General features: G+C 38.3%; 2 protein-coding genes across 4 annotated transcripts in view; one reads left to right on the forward strand and one right to left on the reverse strand.

Annotated features, from left to right (window-relative positions):
• The window catches only part of ttc37 (tetratricopeptide repeat domain 37), a 197,322-nt gene extending 178,481 nt beyond the window's left edge, over nucleotides 1-18,841 (reverse strand). The window contains exons 1-3 of one of the 2 annotated variants that reach the window (XM_039759363.1): nucleotides 18,760-18,841; nucleotides 8,263-8,357; nucleotides 2,217-2,360 (exon numbers count right to left, since the gene is read on the reverse strand). In XM_039759363.1, coding sequence (XP_039615297.1) covers nucleotides 2,217-2,360; nucleotides 8,263-8,357; nucleotides 18,760-18,799 — 279 coding nt within the window. In that variant the 5' untranslated portion in view covers nucleotides 18,800-18,841. Of the gene's footprint in view, nucleotides 1-2,216; nucleotides 2,361-8,262; nucleotides 8,358-18,305; nucleotides 18,357-18,759 lie in introns of those variants that run through there. The other variant, XM_039759362.1, reaches the window with a different exon arrangement.
• A 45-nt stretch (nucleotides 18,842-18,886) lies between these two features.
• Nucleotides 18,887-20,289, forward strand: part of arsk (arylsulfatase family, member K) — an 88,640-nt gene continuing 87,237 nt past the window's right edge. For both annotated transcript variants that reach the window (XR_005634403.1, XM_039759364.1), the window contains exons 1-2: nucleotides 18,887-19,026; nucleotides 19,395-19,524. Coding sequence is in view for 1 of the 2 variants with exons in the window: in XM_039759364.1 (XP_039615298.1) it covers nucleotides 18,910-19,026; nucleotides 19,395-19,524 (247 nt within the window). In the remaining variant the exon portion in view is untranslated. The remainder of the gene's footprint in view (nucleotides 19,027-19,394; nucleotides 19,525-20,289) is intronic.

The raw sequence follows: 20,289 nt of genomic DNA on the forward strand, positions 1-20,289 counted from the left end.
TTGTTTTTAACACAAGACTTTAGTCCAAATATCATACAAACACGTGCGCTTTTATTCAAGAATATAACCAAAGAAATAAAAAATCATTCGATCAACATGTTGCGGTCAATGAGTTAAAAACCCAAGCTCAAATGTCAATTGACAGGAAGTTGATACGTGTTCTTGAATGGCGCAGAGGTAAGAACTGCTGGAAGTTGTGGAAAATGTTATTTGATATTAGCTCAAAAAATTCTGAATGTGAACATGCTTTTTCAGGCCTAACTCTCACCTTTAGTATGAGGACAGTCTTAGTGGTCCAAATATGAAAAACATTAATGCAGCTGTATAAATAGGTATCTTTCTTTCTGTGTCTGTTCAGTTTAACCAAGAGAAATAACCTATCAACAAAGCCTGCAGCCAGATAATTAAGTTAAATAAATAAATAGATCACTCGCTATGGTCAACTAAAGGTGTATTATTATACTGTAAATCACATAGTGCACTTCATAATAGCCCTGACAGTGAAATGGGTGTTTTTGACAGAGAAACTAATTGGTAGGGTCTAAATTAGATCTGAATTCAAAATGATAATGCAGTATTCAATTAATTTTGGATAAAATACTATTGTATACATTGGAAAAAGATTACTTATCAGCATACATCTTTAAAAAGCATCTACTTGCAAAAATATTCTCTTCTCTTGTTTATATTATGATAGAAGAGTACTATGCACTCGTGTTCAGAAAAAAACTTTACAATAGATAGATAGATACTCTATTAATCCCAAGGGGAAATTCACATACTCCAGCAGCAGCATACTGATAAAAAACAATATTAAATTAAAAAGTAATAAAAATGCAGGTAAAATAGACAATAACTTTGTATAATGTTAATGTTTACCCGCCCTGGGTGGAATTGAAGAGTCACATAGTGTGGGGGAGGAACGATCTCTTCAGTCTGTCAGTGGAGCAGGTCAGTGATAGCAGTCTGTCACTGAAGCTGCTCCTCTGTCTGGAGGTGATACTGTTTAATGGACGCAGTGAATTCTCCATGATTGACAGGAGCCTGCTCAGCACCTGTCACTATGCCACGAATGTCAAACTGGCCAGCTCCATGCCTACGATAGAGCTTGCCTTAATTACCAGTTTGTCAAGGTGTGAGGTGTCCTTCTTCTTTATGCTGTCTCCCCAGCACACCACCACGTAGTTGTATTGGAATTCTGATGTATATAGGCTGAACAGGACCGGAGAAAGTACAGTCCCCTGCGGCGCTCCTGTGTTGCTGACCACAATGTCAGACCTGCAGTTGCCAAGACGCACATCCTGAGGTCTGTCTGTAAGATAGCCCATGATCCATGCCACCAGGTATGAATCTACTCCCATCTCTGTCAGCTTGTCCCAAAGGAGCAGAGGTTAGATGGTGTTGAAGGTGCTAGAGAAGTCCAGAAACATAATTCTTACTGCACCACTGCCTCTGTCCAAGTGGGAGAGGGAATCAGTGTAGCATTTAGATGATGGCATCCTCCGCTCCCACCTTCTCCTGGTATGCAAACTGCAGAAGGTCGAGGGCGTGGCGGACCTGTGGCCTCAGGTGGTGAAGTAGCAGCCGCTCCATGGTCTTCATCACATGTGACGTCAGAGCGACAGGCCGGAAGTCATTCAGCTCACTAGGATGTGATACTTTTGGGACTGGGGTGATGCAAGATGTTTTCCAAAGCCTCGGGACTCTTCCCTGTTCCAGGCTCAGGTTGAAGATGTACTGTGGGTTAGGGTGATCAAACTTGTTAAAGAAGTTGTTCATTTGGTTTGCTCTCTCGATGTCTCTCTTGATTGTGGCACCCCGCTTCGAGCTGCAGCCAGTGATGTTCTTCATCCCATCCCACACTTCCTTCATGCTGTTATTCTGCAACTTCTGCTCCAGCTTTCTCCTGTACTGCTCCTTTGCCGCCCTGAGCTGGACTCGGAGTTTCTTCTGCACGTGCTTGAGCTCATGCTAATCACCGCCTTTAAAAGCCCTATAATAAGTGTTGCTATAAAAAGTTGTAGGTAACCCTCCACCCCTTATATAAACCTGGGCTACTAGAAAGTGTACCTTGACTACCAGGTTTGCAAAACTGGTAGCCAAGCAGACTTCCATATTCATTTACAATTTCTCCACCCCTGGTTTTCAGGTAGATGAAAATAAAAAAAATAAAGTCTTATTCAAAGGTGAATCACAGATGTTACTGTTTTACCTACCTGCCATGCAAGCAATTGATTTGGTTCCAACTCTGTAGCCTTTTTGTAAGCCGTCTGTGCTTGTTCCGGTTGCTCAAGTTCAGCTGCTGCTAATCCAATAAACACCCAAGCATTGTAGTTATTCTTTTCTATCTTCAAAGCTGCCTACACAATTGTAAAAGAAAAAACATACAGAAATATAGTAATTTTTTTTGTTTAGGTCTTAGCTCTCAAAGATACCTTTCTTTCTGTGTTTGTTTAGTTTAACCAAGAAGAATAACCTATCAACAAAGCCTGCAGCCAAAGAATTAAGTTAAAAGGCCAATTTTCATTAGATACCCTGGTGTCCACTCTGGAAAAGTTCTCATTCTGCAATGCTGCAGTCCAGGATAGTACAGGATACTGTAAAGCCATACAAAATGATTAACATAAATGTTACTTTGATTTAGTTACCAAACAGACACAAAAAGGTTTTTCAGCCAGATGACAAAAAAAAATTTTAAAAATCACCAATGGATCTCATGAGTTCATGTTTGTTCATTGGGCTCAGTAGCTGTTGAATTGAATACCAAGAAACTGTTGGGCATTGAAAAAGTGTTTTGCAGTCTATTACTACAATTTTATAACACAACAAAAATAAAGTTCACCATAATGAAAGGAGAATGCAGATGAACATCATAAATATTTGAGAAATTATTTTTTCCATTTAGGGGGTAATCAGATCTTTTGTAGCATTAACCACATTTACATTTAAGAACTCCTTATTTGATGGTCAGATGTACTTTCGTGTAGTTCATTATGCCTTTAATGTTAAATAAAGCTCATTAAATATTTAACAATTCAAATACATTCATACCATTTAGTAATTAGTAGTTTAGGAAACCGGGCTATACTCTCAAAGTAGTAACCAATCCTGGACTGAGCCAGAACAGCATGGGGCTCACTGTTGCTCATGGAATCAACAATTGACCTAAGAAGCAGTATTTTGCTAATGTGGGAGCAGAAACAGAATATATGGAAGAAACCCAGAGAAATAAAAAAAGAACATACACACCCCACACAGACAATGATAATGCATAGAATTCAAATTCAAGGTGATGAGCCCAGGAGGCAGCAGAGCTCTGGCCCACTGTGGCCTTAAATTGGATTAAGAAGGTTTAAGAGTGTTAAATAATAATTAACTACAGTATAAACATAATTTATAATTAACGACAATGGCCAAAACATAAAGGCCATAACTAAATTTAATATTGAACGTGGGTCCTTCACTATATTACTAATCGTTAGTAATTTGCTTCATACAAAAATCTTAAGGTAGTAAAAGTCTTGTTTAGTAAATATTTCCTTTGATAATCAAGTTTCTCTGACATATACTATTTCCTTAGTTTGGAGAGCTCTTGGTAGTTTTACCTTCATTCACAAATAACTATCATTTAAGTAGGTGTAACTGAACTGATAAATTTTATAAATTCTACAAATCATGTTAAAACAAATCTAGACAATTGTCCTTGATTATTAGCAAAAAAAAATGGAAATAACTGTAGTTCTTAGGCTTCATCCACACTAGCACATTTTCATTCAAAAACGGACCTTTTTAAATGAAAATGATCTCCATAGTTCTCACATCATTTACAAAAAATGTACATAAGATAGACCTTCGCCTACATTGGGAATGCATACTTTGGCAGCAACTCCGAAAAAGGATCGTGCATTGAAAAATTCAGAGCCTTGTGAAATTCAAATTGCCTTGAGCTTTATGCACTTTTAAATGTTTTGGCATATGAAGGACACTGATAGCAAGTTCACAGCATAGAATAAGACTGATTCAGCAGCCACAGCGATTTCTCTTGTCATGTTATGGCAGTTGGTAGTAACCATCTTTAGAACTGGTGACAGTCGTCATGTCATTAAATAAAAACACTGCAAATGTTAAAATGACACTTATTTTAAATTAAAAAAAGTGTTTAGCTCTATATTCATTCGCAGGACTGATTATAAGCAGCCAATAGCAACCACAGCACACCTTGTACCAAACAACATTCACAAAACTAACTCAATAGAGAAAATAAATAAATACATTTATGTAAGGTCTCTATATCATCGATTTGCTGCTCTGTTCTCTTGTGTCTCTCTGCCCTGTAACAGTGTGAACTTGATTGCACTCTACACCCATCCACTTCATTAAGCACCTTGTTATTAATTGTAGTGTGGAATGCACACTTCCTTACTGAAAAGATTGATTATAGGCTGTCAAATAAGTTATTTACAAACTTAGTTTCACTAGGTTCTTAATTTTTTACTACAACAGTAATGCTGTCGGTCACAGGATTTATTACAAAACTGTGGTTATAGGTAAAAATTTACCTTTTATGCATGTATGCAGCATTCAGACTTTACAAAATGCAATTTAGACACATACAGGTAAGCAGCACAACTAGTGCCATGGAAAGCAACTCTTCTATGCCCACTATGTTGGAAAATGTTTTTCTTCTATGAAGGACAATTCACTTGCTTAGACATTCACTCAAGTCTCATTCACTTAGCTCAGAAGCAGCCTACTGTAAATCAATGTTGATACCAAAAGTCGAATTTATTCCAAGTTTCACAAAAACTACATTTATGCTGTTATATTTAATTTTTCAGCTTATAAAACTACTGATTATACAATTGTACTACACAGGCATTAAAAGTATTTTGGGTTCTCATTTACTTTCTTGTGTGTTTCAACTCATATTTAAGGGAATCCAACAAATATTCCATTGTTACACCCTGACATTAATTACAGTGGCCTACTACTGTTTTCACCTTACAAGGTATGAAATATATTTGAAAATGGAATATACACTTTCACTCGTAGGTGGACTGTACTTTGGCACATTTACCAGTCACAGCTTACTGCTATTTCTTCAATTATGTATATAAAGAATAGTTTTAATGAGTTAAAACAACAGATAACTGACTTTTAACAGTATAAAATGGGTGTTAATACTGCAGGTGGCAACAAGATATCTTTTATTTCAGGGACCAGCAAGTCCCAGTGAAAGTGAATGACCACCATTCATTATATCACTACTGTTTAGTTAGTTTATCTCATTTCAGCTCTAGGCTGAGCCACCCAAAGTCATCCTTACAACATGCCAAAAACAACCTCAATTGTCTCCTCTCCATCCGGAAAAGCAGCAACTCTAGTCTGACACTCTAAGAATTGTCAAGATCACACAGTGTCAGCCCAACAGCGCTGCAAAGAAACCTAATTTATGCCAGTTGCACTTGTGATCTAATTTTTTGGTAATTACACCCAGATCATGACCACAGGGGAAGACAGAGATGTAGATTGACCAGTATATCTAGTGTTTTGTTTTCAGACTCAGCTCCTGCTTCACTGCCACAGTGCCCACGAAAAAGATGCCACCACTCCAATCTGCTTGTCGATCTCATATTTGCTTCTTCCATCACTTACAACCACAATCCCAAAATACCTAAGGTCCTCCACTAAGGGTAGTTTTTGGCCCCCTAACTGGCGAGAGCAATGTACATGACCTCAGATTTGGAGGTCCTGATTCCTCTTAACACTAGAATTACCAAAGCCTACGAAAAAACTCGTAAATCCAGCCCACCTTAAATCCCTTCGCACCTCTCTGTCAGCGTCCTTTGTCTTTAAAATGTGTTGATAAGCAGAAAGCAGCTTGGTATCACATCCCCCCACCGCCGCAAAAAGTTTTCTCAGCTCAGGTCTGTTTACCTGCGTGTGAGTTGCTTAGAGTTGTATAGAGTGAGAAGTCAAGCAAAATGACACCTTTTATAAATACTATATCGTTATTTGGAACACATGCATTTCATGTGTGTTCCGTGTCTACAACAATCTATGTAAACACATCGTTAAAACAGAAACATTTTTCATGTTTTAGTAATAATTGACAAAATGTAGACATGAAGCATATAATGTGTGAAGCCTGAATTCCAAATATCAAATAAACACTTCCACAAAAGGTACAAGTATTACAAAACAAGTACGCTTTTATTCAAGTATATAACTGCAGAAAAAGAACGCGCGTTAGGGTGCGGCATTGACACGTCTTTAACCAGACTGCTTTGGTGGAGTAACGGTAAGAGCTTCTGACTGGTGGCAGCAAGAGGACAGTAATCAAGAGGTCAGTAATCAAGAGGTCACGAGTTCGATTCCACACTACTCCGTTTTGAGAAGTGAACTGCTCTTATTCTTACTATTTTAAAATAAAAACTTACATCTGATTTGAGTCTGTAACAGCCGATGTAAATGTATGGTACTTGTAAAGGTTAGCGTTGTTTTTTTTATTCAGTTTTATTCTCCCAGTTACGTTCACACTCCCCCCGATCTGACACTGCTGTTTTCACATAAAGACACTCTATAGCAGAGGTGAACTCAGATGATGACGAGGGTTCTACATCAGAGAAAGAATGCATGTCACACTATTGCTGTCACTGTACTTTGTATATAAAAGCCAGATCGAATGTTATTTACCTTGATTCATTTACTTCCTACAGCGTAAAGTCACAAGTAGTGCTTCCCATGTACATATACAAAGTACACCAAGAGGAATGCTGCCACCCAGTGTACTGGGGGACAACATAACCCTCAGAGGCATGCTCCCACTGTCCCTATCTTATTTTGACTTGTCAACTGAGAAAGGGATCACAAACCATCCCTGTCAAGATAACCTCCACCCATACCGTCCATCCATGACAGCCCGATGGCTGAAAATGAGACCATGTACCACCTGTTTCGAATGGTATATTTACCCATCCCTTCTATCCATTACTTACGATGGTCTCCATGCCAGGTTTAGAAGTCTAATCTAGAGAGCATTTTGCAGAGTCTATGCTGAGTCTACAGGGGGCAGATCGGAAGAAAAGACACAGTCGCCAAAAAAGATTCCACCTGTCTTCTTGGAATGATTGAGAGAGCATCAGAAAATGAGTTATGATGAGAATTCCACCAGCCCCTAACTATGCCCTCCCTGTGGCTTCCTACAAGTGACTATCAAAGACTAGACATCAAATATCATTTGTTGAACCACCATAACTCTCTATGAAGAGCAAGCCTTCAAATTATACTTTATAAAAAATGAAACTATCCATTTTGTCTTGGGAATTAAACAGGAATTCTCTTTCTCATGTTTTTTTGTTTCTTAAACTTACAAAATGCATGTTTTTTTTCACTTGGTATACGAGAAAAAGAAAAAAACAAACTTTGGTAATCTTAGGTGTTTAGCTGAATGCACTCATCTTTGATTTCTATATTAATATATTTTTGTCTACAATTCTCTGTAATAACTTTAAAATTTAGGAAAATATATTTGAACATTGGTACTTATTTATTTATTGTATGGTTAGCCCTGTATGCAAACAGCAAAAGCATTCTTATCATGTCCACAGATTCTGCTCTATGTGCTATACTGAAAAAGGAATATTTTTTAAATGCTAACTTCTCCTGAATGTGCCACATTGAATCATTTCATTTTATTCTTACTATCATAGTAAAGACTTTGTGGAACTGTCAACTCCAGATTAACATGACATTAGTTTTATGTCAGAATACAGTACATAGTATATGTGAGAAAAACGAATTCTCTAATGAGTGCATTTGAAATATTTCAAGCAAAGAAAATGAAGGAATAAATAAAGAAAACATATTACTTCAACCATTTTCAATACCCTGTCACGTCCCATTTTAGGACATAGGAAAGACCCATTGTATCAAGGCAGCAAAAGGTAGAAGACAGAGAGAGACTCGATATAAAATGAGTAAACAAAAGCAACTCCATTAATTCATACCAGGCCGAAAATACAATGGAATTTTCAAGCTATTTCTAGAACAGTTAATGATTAAGTAAGAAACATTTTAGTATGGAAGAAAACACTCTGAGATGCTTCCACATTGGTAATATAGTAATATATTGCATTAATTATATCAGAAAGTTCCAGTACATACTGCACCAGTATGTTGCTAGCTCTATTTGTGTCATCATTTCTTTACTCTCTTCCTCAGAAATTAAAATAGCTTAAAAATAAAAAGATAAATATTTACCTTACAGTGCTTCAGTGCATCTTTGAACTCCTTATTTTTGATAGCCTCCCTAGCACTTTTCAGTGAAGACTTTACTTCTTTACTGGACATGGCTCCTAAACACAAATTCAAAGTATATATTAAAGTTGTAATAGAAAATAATCATATGAAATTAAAACTTTAGACAATTTCTATTATCCAGTCTGTGCCCTTGGTAATTGAAATGATAATCTGTAAAGCCCAAAAGAAAGCATAATGGTGGATCTAATACATTATTATCAAATTAATGAGTTTGTATAAAACGAAAGTACAAATCCCATCGTGCATTGCAAAATGGACGGGGCGTGTGTGAAACTCCGCCATGTAGCACTCACGGACGGAAGGACTATCCGACCGCTTATATAGAAGGATATATACACACACAAATATATAATACATATATATAATACATATATATATATATATATATATATATATATATATAACACACACACACACACATATATGTATATATATATATATATATACACACATACATACATATATATATACATACATATATATATACATACATATATACAGCAATCCCTCCTCGATCGTGGGGGTTGCGTTCCAGACCCCCCCGCGATAGGTGAAAATCCGCGAAGTAGAAAACATATGTTTGTATGGTTATTTTAATATATTTTAAGCCCTTATAAACTCTCCCACACTGTTTATAAATATTCCCCGCACAGTTATAAAGCATAAACCCTTTGTATTCTCTTTGATATTAGGTAAGATTAATTGAAATTATGTATGTAAACACACTGTTTATTTACAGTAAAACCTAAATATTATTTTAAAGATCAAGTGTCTCCAATATTACATATGTTACAGACATTACAATAGACAGGCCACCAGCAATAAATACGTACAATGCAAGAAAAATTGTATACAGTAAATGTGTGTACAGTGACACTAAACGTACATACATGTACTAAGTACTGTAAGTAGAAAATTATTTATAGTTACTAACCAACAATGACACGACGACTTTTCCAATAATGATGAGTTTAGTTTTACTGCACAACAAAGGAGAGCGTTACAGCTCTTCTAAAGGATCCCCTTCAGGTAACTGTATATCACCGCCATTGTTCTTCTTCTGGCAGACTTCAATCCAAATCCCTAAAGCAGATTCCATCCAGACTATTGCCTTATTACATCCACTTACAACTCATTTTTCACCCTGGTTAAAAGGACACTGTGGCCGTAGACCTTATATTCCTTTCCTACTTTTTAAATAAAAAGAATCATAGCCTCATTGAAGCAGTAGCAGGAGCAGATTGTTTTTTTATACATACATATATATATATATACACACACACACATCTATCTACATATACACACACACACATACATATATATATATACATACATATATACAACATACATATACATACATACAGTACATACATACATACATACAGTAAATACATATACAGTATAGGTTTACATATATATATATATATATATATATATATATATATATATATATATATATATATATATATATATATATATATATATATATATATATATATATATATATATATATATATATATATATATACATATATATATATATACATATATATATATATATATATATATATATATATATATACACATATATATATATATATATATATATATATATATATATATATATATATATATATATATATATACATATATATATATATATATATATATATATATATATATAATATATATACACTAGTAAAATAATTCAAGGCTTCACAGCGAAGAAGTAGTGTGTTAAAGAAGTAATGAAAAAGAAACATTTTGAAAATAACGTAACATGATTTTCAATGTAATTGTTTTGTCACTGTTGTGAGAGATGAGTGTTGCTGTCATATATATATATATATCATCCTCTTTAATAAAACCCTTGTGTGCGTCTTCTGGTGAAGTGCGCATGCACGGGGCCACACAGCACGTGTTCAGTCTCTTCCTGTGCATTCCCTGTGCAGAGAGATACACACACTGGCGCTACAGTCACACACACACACACACACAGGCTCGCACGCAAGTCATGCACACACACAGGCGCTGGCACACACACACACACACACACACACACACAGGCGGGCGCTTAAGAGAGACACACACGCGAGAGACACACACACGCAGGCTCATGAGAGACACACACAGGCACATGTGTGCATTGTTGCAATGTTACTTTTCTTGGTTGTTTATTAAATTACAGATTTTTCAAATGTTCATTTTTTTCCCCTGTGCTTAAAACTCATTAAAAAAGAGTTTTAGCGAAGCTGGTCATAAGGCTATAGCGTAAATTCTTGCAGTGTTAGTTTCTCTGTTGTTCAAGGTTTTCTTAGTGTTAGTCAATGTTTTTACATTTAGTTTACTATTACGCTGTGCTTTCTATGGTGCTTCTATGTGCTTAAAAACTCCATCAAATCCATGAAGGAAGAAAAATGAAAAACATTATTTGTACAAAATCTTAATTTATTTATCCATTCCTAAATAATTAAATGGGCAGGCTATTTTGTATCAGTGCAATACGCTGTTTGTTAAAACGGATGACTCCCGCTCTTACGTGCAAGTCTGCCTGGATATTATGAACTATCGTATCTGTTCAAGATCTATTTAAATTTTAAAAAGAAGGAATTTTTATTTAGTCGACAGAATAAAGCAACTCAAACCTTAAATAACTTATAATATTTTGCTCTCCATAAAAATATATCCTGTCTAAATTATACAAGTTAGAAATAAAGTAAACGTTAAAAGAACATTCAAATTTCTTTACTCTTATGTAATTTTATATAAAAATAAACTTAAATTTTAAATATCCCAAAAGATTTTGCTCTCCATAAAAATATATCCTGTCAAAATTATACAAATTCAAATATGAACATGGTGCATAACAAAACCTGGAAATATAAATAAAATTTGTTCTTTTCAGCAATAACAAATCAAATCATTCAGTTGTCTTTGCTCTTATGTCATTTTATCAGAGCTGGACACCTGGCATCTTTTTTTGGCAACAAGTTCGTTTATGTTTGGTGTGAGGTTCTGTGTTGTGGAGATTCTCAGGATGGACTGCAGGTGCTCATCAGTGAGGCGACTCCTGTGTGCTGTTTTGTTAGTCTTCATGACTGAGAAGAGCTTCTCACACAGATATGTGCTACCAAACATGCACAAGGTTCGAGCCGCATGTAGACGGAGCTAGAGCATTTGTGCGGGAATGGAGTGAATAAACTGTGCGGGCTGTGCAGTATCGTCCTTTGCCTTCACCTCCATCTGAATCTGCACAGGTGCAGTTTCAACATCGATGGCAAATGGGTTGCGAAACAACTCAAAATTCTTTTTGTTCTTCAAAGTCACCAAAGCGCCGTGCGAAATCAGTGCGCTCAGTTTATCCGCAAAATGCGTATTTGGGAACACCATAGTGCTGACTTGGTTCAACATTACTTGGCAACAGGAAAGTGGGGCAAGTTGCACTGGTGCATTTGTGTCTCCCATAAAAGTAGCTTCACTTGAAATCACTTTGTGATTTTGCACGGGTAAAAACGTCTGCTGAAGTGTCAGATTCTTCTTTAACTCTTCTGCTTTCTGTATCTTGTGCATTGCATTCAGGTCTTTCAGGTTATCTTGATGTTTTGTCTCATAGTGCCGTCTTAGATTAAATTCTGTAATTACAGCCACATTAGCTCCACAAATGAGACACACGGGTTTACCGCAATGTCAGTAAACATATACTCAGCCTCCCATCGGTTTTAAAGGCTCTATGTTCAGAATCACCTTTTCTCTTCGTCATCGTGTGGGCTAGCTTCGCAATAACTTGCAGCATCATAAGCTAGACTTGATTAACGCAGTAAGTGTTCGCAAGGCAGCTGAAGCGCTGCATTATGGGATCTGTAGTTTATTGTGTTACCAGCGCTTCATATCCCCGGGCCATTAATAACAATAATACAGTATATAAAATGATCTCGCAGGCCGGATATAATTACACGCCGGGCCGGATGTGGCCCTGGGCCTTGAGTTTGACACATATGGACTAAATAGAACTTGAAAAGATATATTTTTCAAATGTGATCGCAATTCAGATCGAGTTGACGCCAAGACTACAGTACATCGAGCCCGCTGCTATTGTGGTTTTGCCTGCGTGCCTCAATAAGTTACCCTCCCTCGCTCTTACTTTTTACCGCTCATCTAATGAATACACTGAGTATGGCTTTACCAAAACAATCATTGATCGCTAATAAAGTATCCATTATTCATAAAGCTTCAATTGGTGATCTGTCTTTCTGCTAACCACATATTTTTTCATACGCCTCAAACCAAGGGGATGTGAGGCTAAAATGAATTGGGAAGCGCTGCAGACATACTCAGTGCATCCCCTCTCGGGAATTGATCCTGGACGCCAGCGCTAGAGGCAAAGCCTCTACTATTGCGCCACGGTGTGTGGTTTGTCTATTTGAGCGTAGCAGTGTAATTCGGTTTTTGTTCAGCACTCTTTGGAACTGTTGCTTTTGTTTGCGCACTGCGTCAGTTCACGTGAGCTGCTGAATATGGTTTTATATATCAGTCGCTCGCTTCTAATTGTTTCGCTGACCTTCTTAATTATATAATGCATGTTTTCTTCAGCGCTTTTTGGAGCTCTTACTGGTTTTCTACGCATCATGGATTACGTGGGAGGCGGATGATGTCACACAAAACTCCGCCCCCCATGGCTTTCGAGCTCAACTCCATTACAGTAAATGGTGAAAAATAGCTTCTAGTTATGACCATTATGCGTAGAATTTCGAAATGAAACCTGCCCAACTTTTGTAAGGAAGCTGTAAGGAATGAGCCTGCCAAATTTCAGCCTTCTACCTACAGTGTATATACAGTATATATATATATATATCCTTATATATAATTTGATACTATCCATATGTATGGTGTTCGCAGCAATACCTCGAACAGCCACAGGAGCAGCGGCCGCAGGAAGGATGCGCAGGAAACGAAGTCACATGACGACGAGAACGACTTGCTAATGCGACACACGCATACACAACGAAAGCACAACAAACGGATGAGCAGCGACGCTATAAATGCTATTAACGCTGAAAGAAATCGCAAATCGGACACAAACGACAGATGAAGAACATGCGCTACAGAATGCTAAAAACGCTGACAGACATTGTGTCAGCCATGCCAAAGTGACTGCAGAAACTCGAGCAGCCGCAAATGCAGCATGGGTTGCAAGAAATTGAGCAACCCGTGCCTTGCGGCGGCCGAGAAGGTCTATTTTAACCACAAATCAGTGCCATGACAACAAAATCATTTCAAGGACTTAACAAAACAAATAATTCTTTCCAAAGAAATTATGGATTTCACAAACGTTTAATTTGTAGCCGGATTTGATCGGGCTCCCAGTCGCTAGTATAATTATATATATATATATAATGCTGACTGTCTGATACCAAAAGAAGTTTCAAAGAATCCCAAAATGTCATTGCAGGATTTGCAGGTAATTCTTGTAAAAGTTGGCATCAAAGTGCATGTACCTACAGTCATATAAAGAGATTGTACAAATTTTACTTTAAAGTGAGGTGTGCCAGGAAAAAATCCTTTCCTGTCTAAAAAGCACATTAGAACAAGATTACAGTTTGCCATTGAAGATGCAGGCAAACACAAGTCCTTCTGGAATGTGCTCTATACAGATGACTAAAAGAGTTTTTTTTTTCGCTAGAGTAACTGTAGACATGTTTGGTACAAAAAGATGGCAGCTTTTCTGGAAAAGAACCTCATAACAACTGTGAAGCATTGTTGTGGAAATGTTATGGTTTGGCAATGCCTTGCTGCTTCACGGCTTGGGCAGTTTGCAGTCATCATGTCAACTATGAATTTTGCATCATGTAAGAGTCTGCTTGAGGAGAATGTGAAGCCATCTGTCTGAAAGTGGAACTGAAAATGGACCTTTCAACCTAATAAAAATCCAAAGCACACTAGTAAATCTACCAAATTTCTAAAAGACGAAATGGAGTGTTAAGGCCTTATCAAAGCCCCGAGTTGAATCCTACCTAAGTGTTTCGAGGGGATTTTTAATACACAGTACATGCTGAAAAAAGCCATAAACATCTTGCAACTGAAAGAATTTTTTTTTTTTTTTGCATGGTGGAGTGATCCTTAGTCCTTTTGCATAGATATTGGGAGTGCCACACACCCCTTTCCAGCGACCTCATGACCCCCCATGCTCTCCCAATCCATCTACTGAATTCACAGGAAGAGTCACCAGAGACATGAATGTCACTGCCAAAGTAAACCTCTTGACGAGGTCGACACTCTCTCCACAAACAGACACACTGCTGATGGCTGTGCCCATGAGGTCATTAAAGGCCTGGATCTTGGTTTTTATCCAGGACACTCGCAAGCCCAGACACTCAGACTCCTCGCTCAGTCTCTCAAGCCCCCCAATCAGAGCCTCCATTGACCCAGCAAAGATCACAGCATCGTCAGCAATGTCAAGATCCATGAACATTTCTTCACCAACAGATGCCCCACAGCCGCTGGACCCCACGACCTTGCCCAACACCCAGTCCATACAAGCATTGAACAGAGTAGGAGCAAGAACACACCCCTGACGAACCCCAGAATCAACTGTGAAAAATGCAGAGGTCCTTCCTCCACTCTGCACAGCACTCACAGTATCAGTGTACAGGCCGGCTATGATATCCAACAACCTCAAGGTGATCCCGCGAACCCTCAGAATGTCCCACAGGGCAGCTCGATCAACTGAGTCGAACACTTTGCGTAAATCGACAAAGGCTGCAAAGAAACTCTGCCGATATTCACGTTTGGGCTCCATGAGAACCCTCAGTTGTGGGATGCGGCAACCAGGATGCGGTCAATGGTAGACTTATTAGGTGTAAAACCAGACTGTTCCGGTCACTGGTAGGTAAGCAAGTGATCACGGATCCTATTGAGGACAACCCTAGCAAGGACCTTACCCGGCACCGAGAACAGTGTGATGCCCTTGTAGTTGCTGCAATCCAGGCGATCATCCTTCCCTTTCCAGATAGGGACGACAAGTCCCGTTTTCCCGTCAGTTGGGATGATGCCAGTCTCCCAAATGGAAGCAAAGATTGCTTGCAATCCCAGGTGGACAGCCTTACCACCAGCCTGGAGAAGCTCAACCTGGATACCACAGATCCCTGCAGCCTTTCCCCACCTCAGCTGGTTTACCACCTGTACAATCTCAGTGAGATTGGGTGGTTCACAGCTAATTGGAGGATCAGCCTCAAGAACCGTGGACCTAGAGATATCCAATGTCCTGGCCAGAGGATCAACTTTGAACAACTGCTCAAAGTAGCCAGCCCAGCGGGTCACAACTGCAGTATAATCCGTAAGGACCATTCTATCAGCTGCCCTGACTGAAACTCTCTGAGGAACAGATTCAGATGTGCGTAATGCTTTGATTCCTCTGTAAGCAGGACGTGGGTCACTAGACCACAGATGGTGTGTCACTTGCTCACAGTTTCTTCTAACAAACACCTCTTTATCTGCCCTCAGAGCCTTCGCAGCCATCCTTCTCAGTTCCCGGTACAGACCAGAGTTGCCATTGAGCCATGCACTGCGACACCTCTCGATGATATCCAGGGTGCCTTGTGAGATGAAACACCTCCTTCTGGGAACACCGGTAACACCAACACAACCCTCAGCAACCTTCAGGGTGTTGTGGGAGTCCTTCTGTGACATCACATTAGGATCGGCAGTCGTACCCAAATCTGAAAGTTCCTCACACAAACTGTGTGCAAACTCATTACAAACAGCCTGGTCTTGGAGTCTGGCCAAGTCCAGGCTAATTTTCCTAGTAGGTGGTAGCCTACTGGACCTAAGCTGGATCCTAAGAGTAGCAACAACAAGTCTTTTGGTCAGAATTCACAAAATGGGCACTTCTGTAGACCCTGCAGTTTTGCAAGAGCCTCCAGCGTCTGCCCACGAGGATGTGATCGATCTCCTTCATGGCACAACCAGTATCAGAGTACCAAGTCCAGCGATGTGGTGGAACCAGGATCCAGCAATTCACAGCCCCTGAACTTTTGTAAAGTCAAGGAACATGGAGCCACTTTCACCACGGTCACCAGACCCATGGGGACCAAGACAATCTGCATAGCCAGCCCTGTCAGTGCCAGTGGCTGCATTGAAGTCACCCATGACCAGAGGAGTGTCACCTCATGGGCACCCATTAACCACCAAGCGAAGCTGCGAATAAAATGTCTCCCTTGTTGAGGCATCACTCATCACGGTCAGAGCATACACTGAGACAACAGACAAGGCACCCAGGGAGTGCCATAATCTGAGTCTCATAATACGCTTGTTGAGTGACACTGGAAAAAAATCAGAATAATCTCTTTAGAGTCCTGGTGCTTCCTGTCTTGCTATATGGTTGCGAGACATGGACGCTATCCAGTGACCTGAGACGAAGACTGGACTCCTTTGTTACTGTGTCTTTCCAGAAAATCCTTGGGTACCGTTGGTTTGACTTTGTATCAAATGAGCGGTTGCTCATGGAGTCCCGAATGAGGCACATTACCTGCATTGCGAAGGAGCGCCAGATACGGCACTACGGCCATGTGGCACGTTTCCCCGAAGGTGATCCGGCTCATAAGATCCTCATTGTTGGGGATGGGGACCCAAGTGGCTGGACCAGGCCAAGGGGTCGCCCACATAACACCTGGCTGCAGCAGATTGAGGGTCATTTCCGGAGGGTGGGACTGGACCGCGTGTCTGTCTGGGGGGTTGCCAACCAGGATCCCGAGTTGTTTCGTTAGTGGGTGCAGCAACTCACTGTACCCGTGCATGCTCCCCAACTTGACTTGACTTGTGGAGTGATCAAAAATTTCACCAAGTTCATTTCTGAGACTGATACTACAATAAGTAATTTCCTCTTCAGGAAAGGCTATGCCAACTTCTTGGGTCAAGGATGTACTTACTTATTTTTTACAAGTAGACCATTGCATCAATTGTAATTTTTGTTTAATAAATGATTGAAAAGTCAGATTTTCGTCATGTTTTATTTATTTTAAATTTGTGTATATTGCCTTTATCTGTATGGTCTGTTCAAACATGTTAAAGTGAACAATTTTCATGGGATGTATTTACTTTTTCACACGACTGTAAATTTTACATGCCATTTATTTTGTAGCAATTTTTCACATTTCCTAGAGCTGCAAAGACTTACCAAATTTACCTACAGCTTTCTAGTGTTCCGTAACTTGATCGTTAGGATACAAAACTCTTACCGCTGGACTTTGTATATATTCATAAAATTACGTGCGGAACAAGTAATACATTTACGTTAGGCAACACCCCCATCTATTCATAGCTTCTTAAACATGAAGATACACGGCAAAAATATATGATGCAAGGAAGAGAGAACATGAATAGGAAATATTATTAAATGATGTTAAATGTGAGAACCTAAAATAACAGGTTGAAATAATGTTTTAGCTGCATTGTAAATATTAATCAACGATTAAAGTAAAACTATACAGTATATGTTTAAGATGTCGTTGAACTTAACCTCTCTGTCTTTAGTAATCGTACAAGTGGAACACCCCGGAAAAAAAAACTATAACACACTACAGTAATGGGTGGAATATCTTTCAACCCTGCCTCCTAGCGTTGTGTGCAAACACAGCCAACTAATCACAGCGATATCGTGTAAGCTCTTATTCTGTTATGTGCATCAACAACATGGTATTGCCTCTAAATCAGTGAGTCACTAAAGAAAGGTTACAGGAACAGAGAATCTCACATTTGCTTATATATGATATTACTCAGAATTCTGAAACAAAAGCACAGTCTGCACTCTTCCAAATTACCCAGAGATTGTCAAAGATAAACTAGAATGAAATACTTTTCACAACTAGATATTCTTTCACAATTTTCCACAACTCACTTTTCAGCAAAAAGACCTAAAGTGGCACATTAAAATCCACATAAGATGACTTTCTTGACAAAAAAAACCTTGCAACAGTTGCTTAGCTTACCTTCTAGTGATGATAATCAAACCTGCCACAACTCACTCCCATGAATCATTGCAGTAGACAGGCGCAGTCAAACACATTCGTCACATGACGCAAAATTCTGAAGCTAGTCAGAGAGGGGGCATTTTTTTCTTAAAGTGAACGTGTATTTTTTTGAAGCACTATATGCCGAATTACGAGTAGTTAAAAAGAACTTGTGTGTATTTTTTGTTTAAGGGACATGCATTCTGCATGCTGTCTAACTTGTTCTAGTGAATTCATTTGTAACATGTTTTTGTAAATTAATCAAGAAATATAAAACTGCTATTTAATAATTCTAATTGATATGATCTTGAAATTGCAAACGTACATTTTTATATTTTTATCTGCCACATAAGCAATGTTAAGTAAATTTAACTAAACGTTTGCACTTAAGTTTCACATTTGATTTGCTGAAGGAAAAGTAGAGTGCACGTACGAAGCAGAAGACATCTCAGTGGCGCTTTATCAGCTGACATCCCGAACTTGTCACTCAGACTCCTTCCGTGCTCGTTCTTACAAACTTGTGTAGCAGCCAGCGTTATCTGACTCCAGACTACCGTAAGTCGGCACTCCACAGTGAAAGAGGATGGTGAAGCACATCGTCAAATTCGTAGTTTACTGGATTGCCTTCTACTCCGTTTTTCTACTCGCAGTCACCGAAGGTGGCAGACCCAACTTAGTACTTTTTATGGCCGATTCTTTCGTAAGTGCCTTGCATTATTACTTTCCTACAGGAAGTATATGCTCTACCTCAGTGTATGTTAAATCTTTCGCGATGTTTACCCGTTTTTGTCTCACACAAAGTATCTCTTGTGCTTTGATTTTTGTTTTGATATTGGCAACATTTTATTCTGGCACTCATAATGTGCGTTTTATCAAAGGCAGTTTTTAGTGATAAAAGTATATTGCACACTATATTGATTAGAATTCTAGAATATTCAGTACTGTACTTTCAGAATATGAAAACAGAATCCCAGTAAACACCTGGTTACTGACTGTATGCGGTTTGTATGCTCTTTTTGACTGAAAATGGCATTTCAATATAAACATCCAACTTCTTTTTTGTTACAGGATGGCAGGCTGACCTTTTACCCTGGAAATATTACTTTGCAGCTTCCCTTTATAAATTACATGAGAGAGCATGGAACAATCTTTCTTAATTCTTACACTAATTCTCCCATCTGTTGTCCTTCAAGAGCAGGTAATATTTTTTGATTCTTCTGACTTTCAAAATCAAGGAGTTGACTTTTACTTTGTTGAGATGCGATATGAAGTCACCCGTAAATGTCCAGTAATAATTAAACTTGTAACTAACTAAACTGATATTCTTTTTCTTTTTTATTAGAAAAAAATATGAAAGCATTTACACCTGAGAATGAAGACGTCACAAAAGTTTTAACTGTAATTTTAGCTGAAACAATGCCAGTTCAGAATTTAGTCCTCATTGATATAAGAATAAAAATCACACTGTTGACAACATCACATTTGTGACATGTGAAAAAGTAATATTTGTTAATGTTGTGGTTGATTTTGCTTTTGCTTTTGCTTCACACTCAATTGGTCATTAGAGATTCCATCAAGATTCACCCTATTTTGAAAAACATTGTTGCTGCATAGTTTAAAAAATCTGAAACTTTGCTTATTCATTTGTATAGGTGATCAATGGAAAAAATCCTATATTTTTATTTTTTTTTCCTCTACCCCATTCCCTACTATACTCCTTCAATGATGGTGTCTATTGCCATTTTTATTGTTCAGAAGCCTTCTCAAGATGTCAAATATCTCCTGAACCAATACACATGTTTAAACAATTTCACAAAAATTGATTTTTCTCAACTTTGGAAGAGTGTGGGACTATAAAGGGGTAACCATTTGCAGGATTTTAAATTGTAGTTTTTCATATCACAAGGTCTCTACAGTGTGAACAACACATTTGTGTATCTTTTTATTGCTGCTTAAAAATAAT

This window comes from Polypterus senegalus, chromosome 7, assembly GCF_016835505.1.
Source record: "Polypterus senegalus isolate Bchr_013 chromosome 7, ASM1683550v1, whole genome shotgun sequence".
Lineage (NCBI taxonomy): Eukaryota > Metazoa > Chordata > Cladistia > Polypteriformes > Polypteridae > Polypterus > Polypterus senegalus.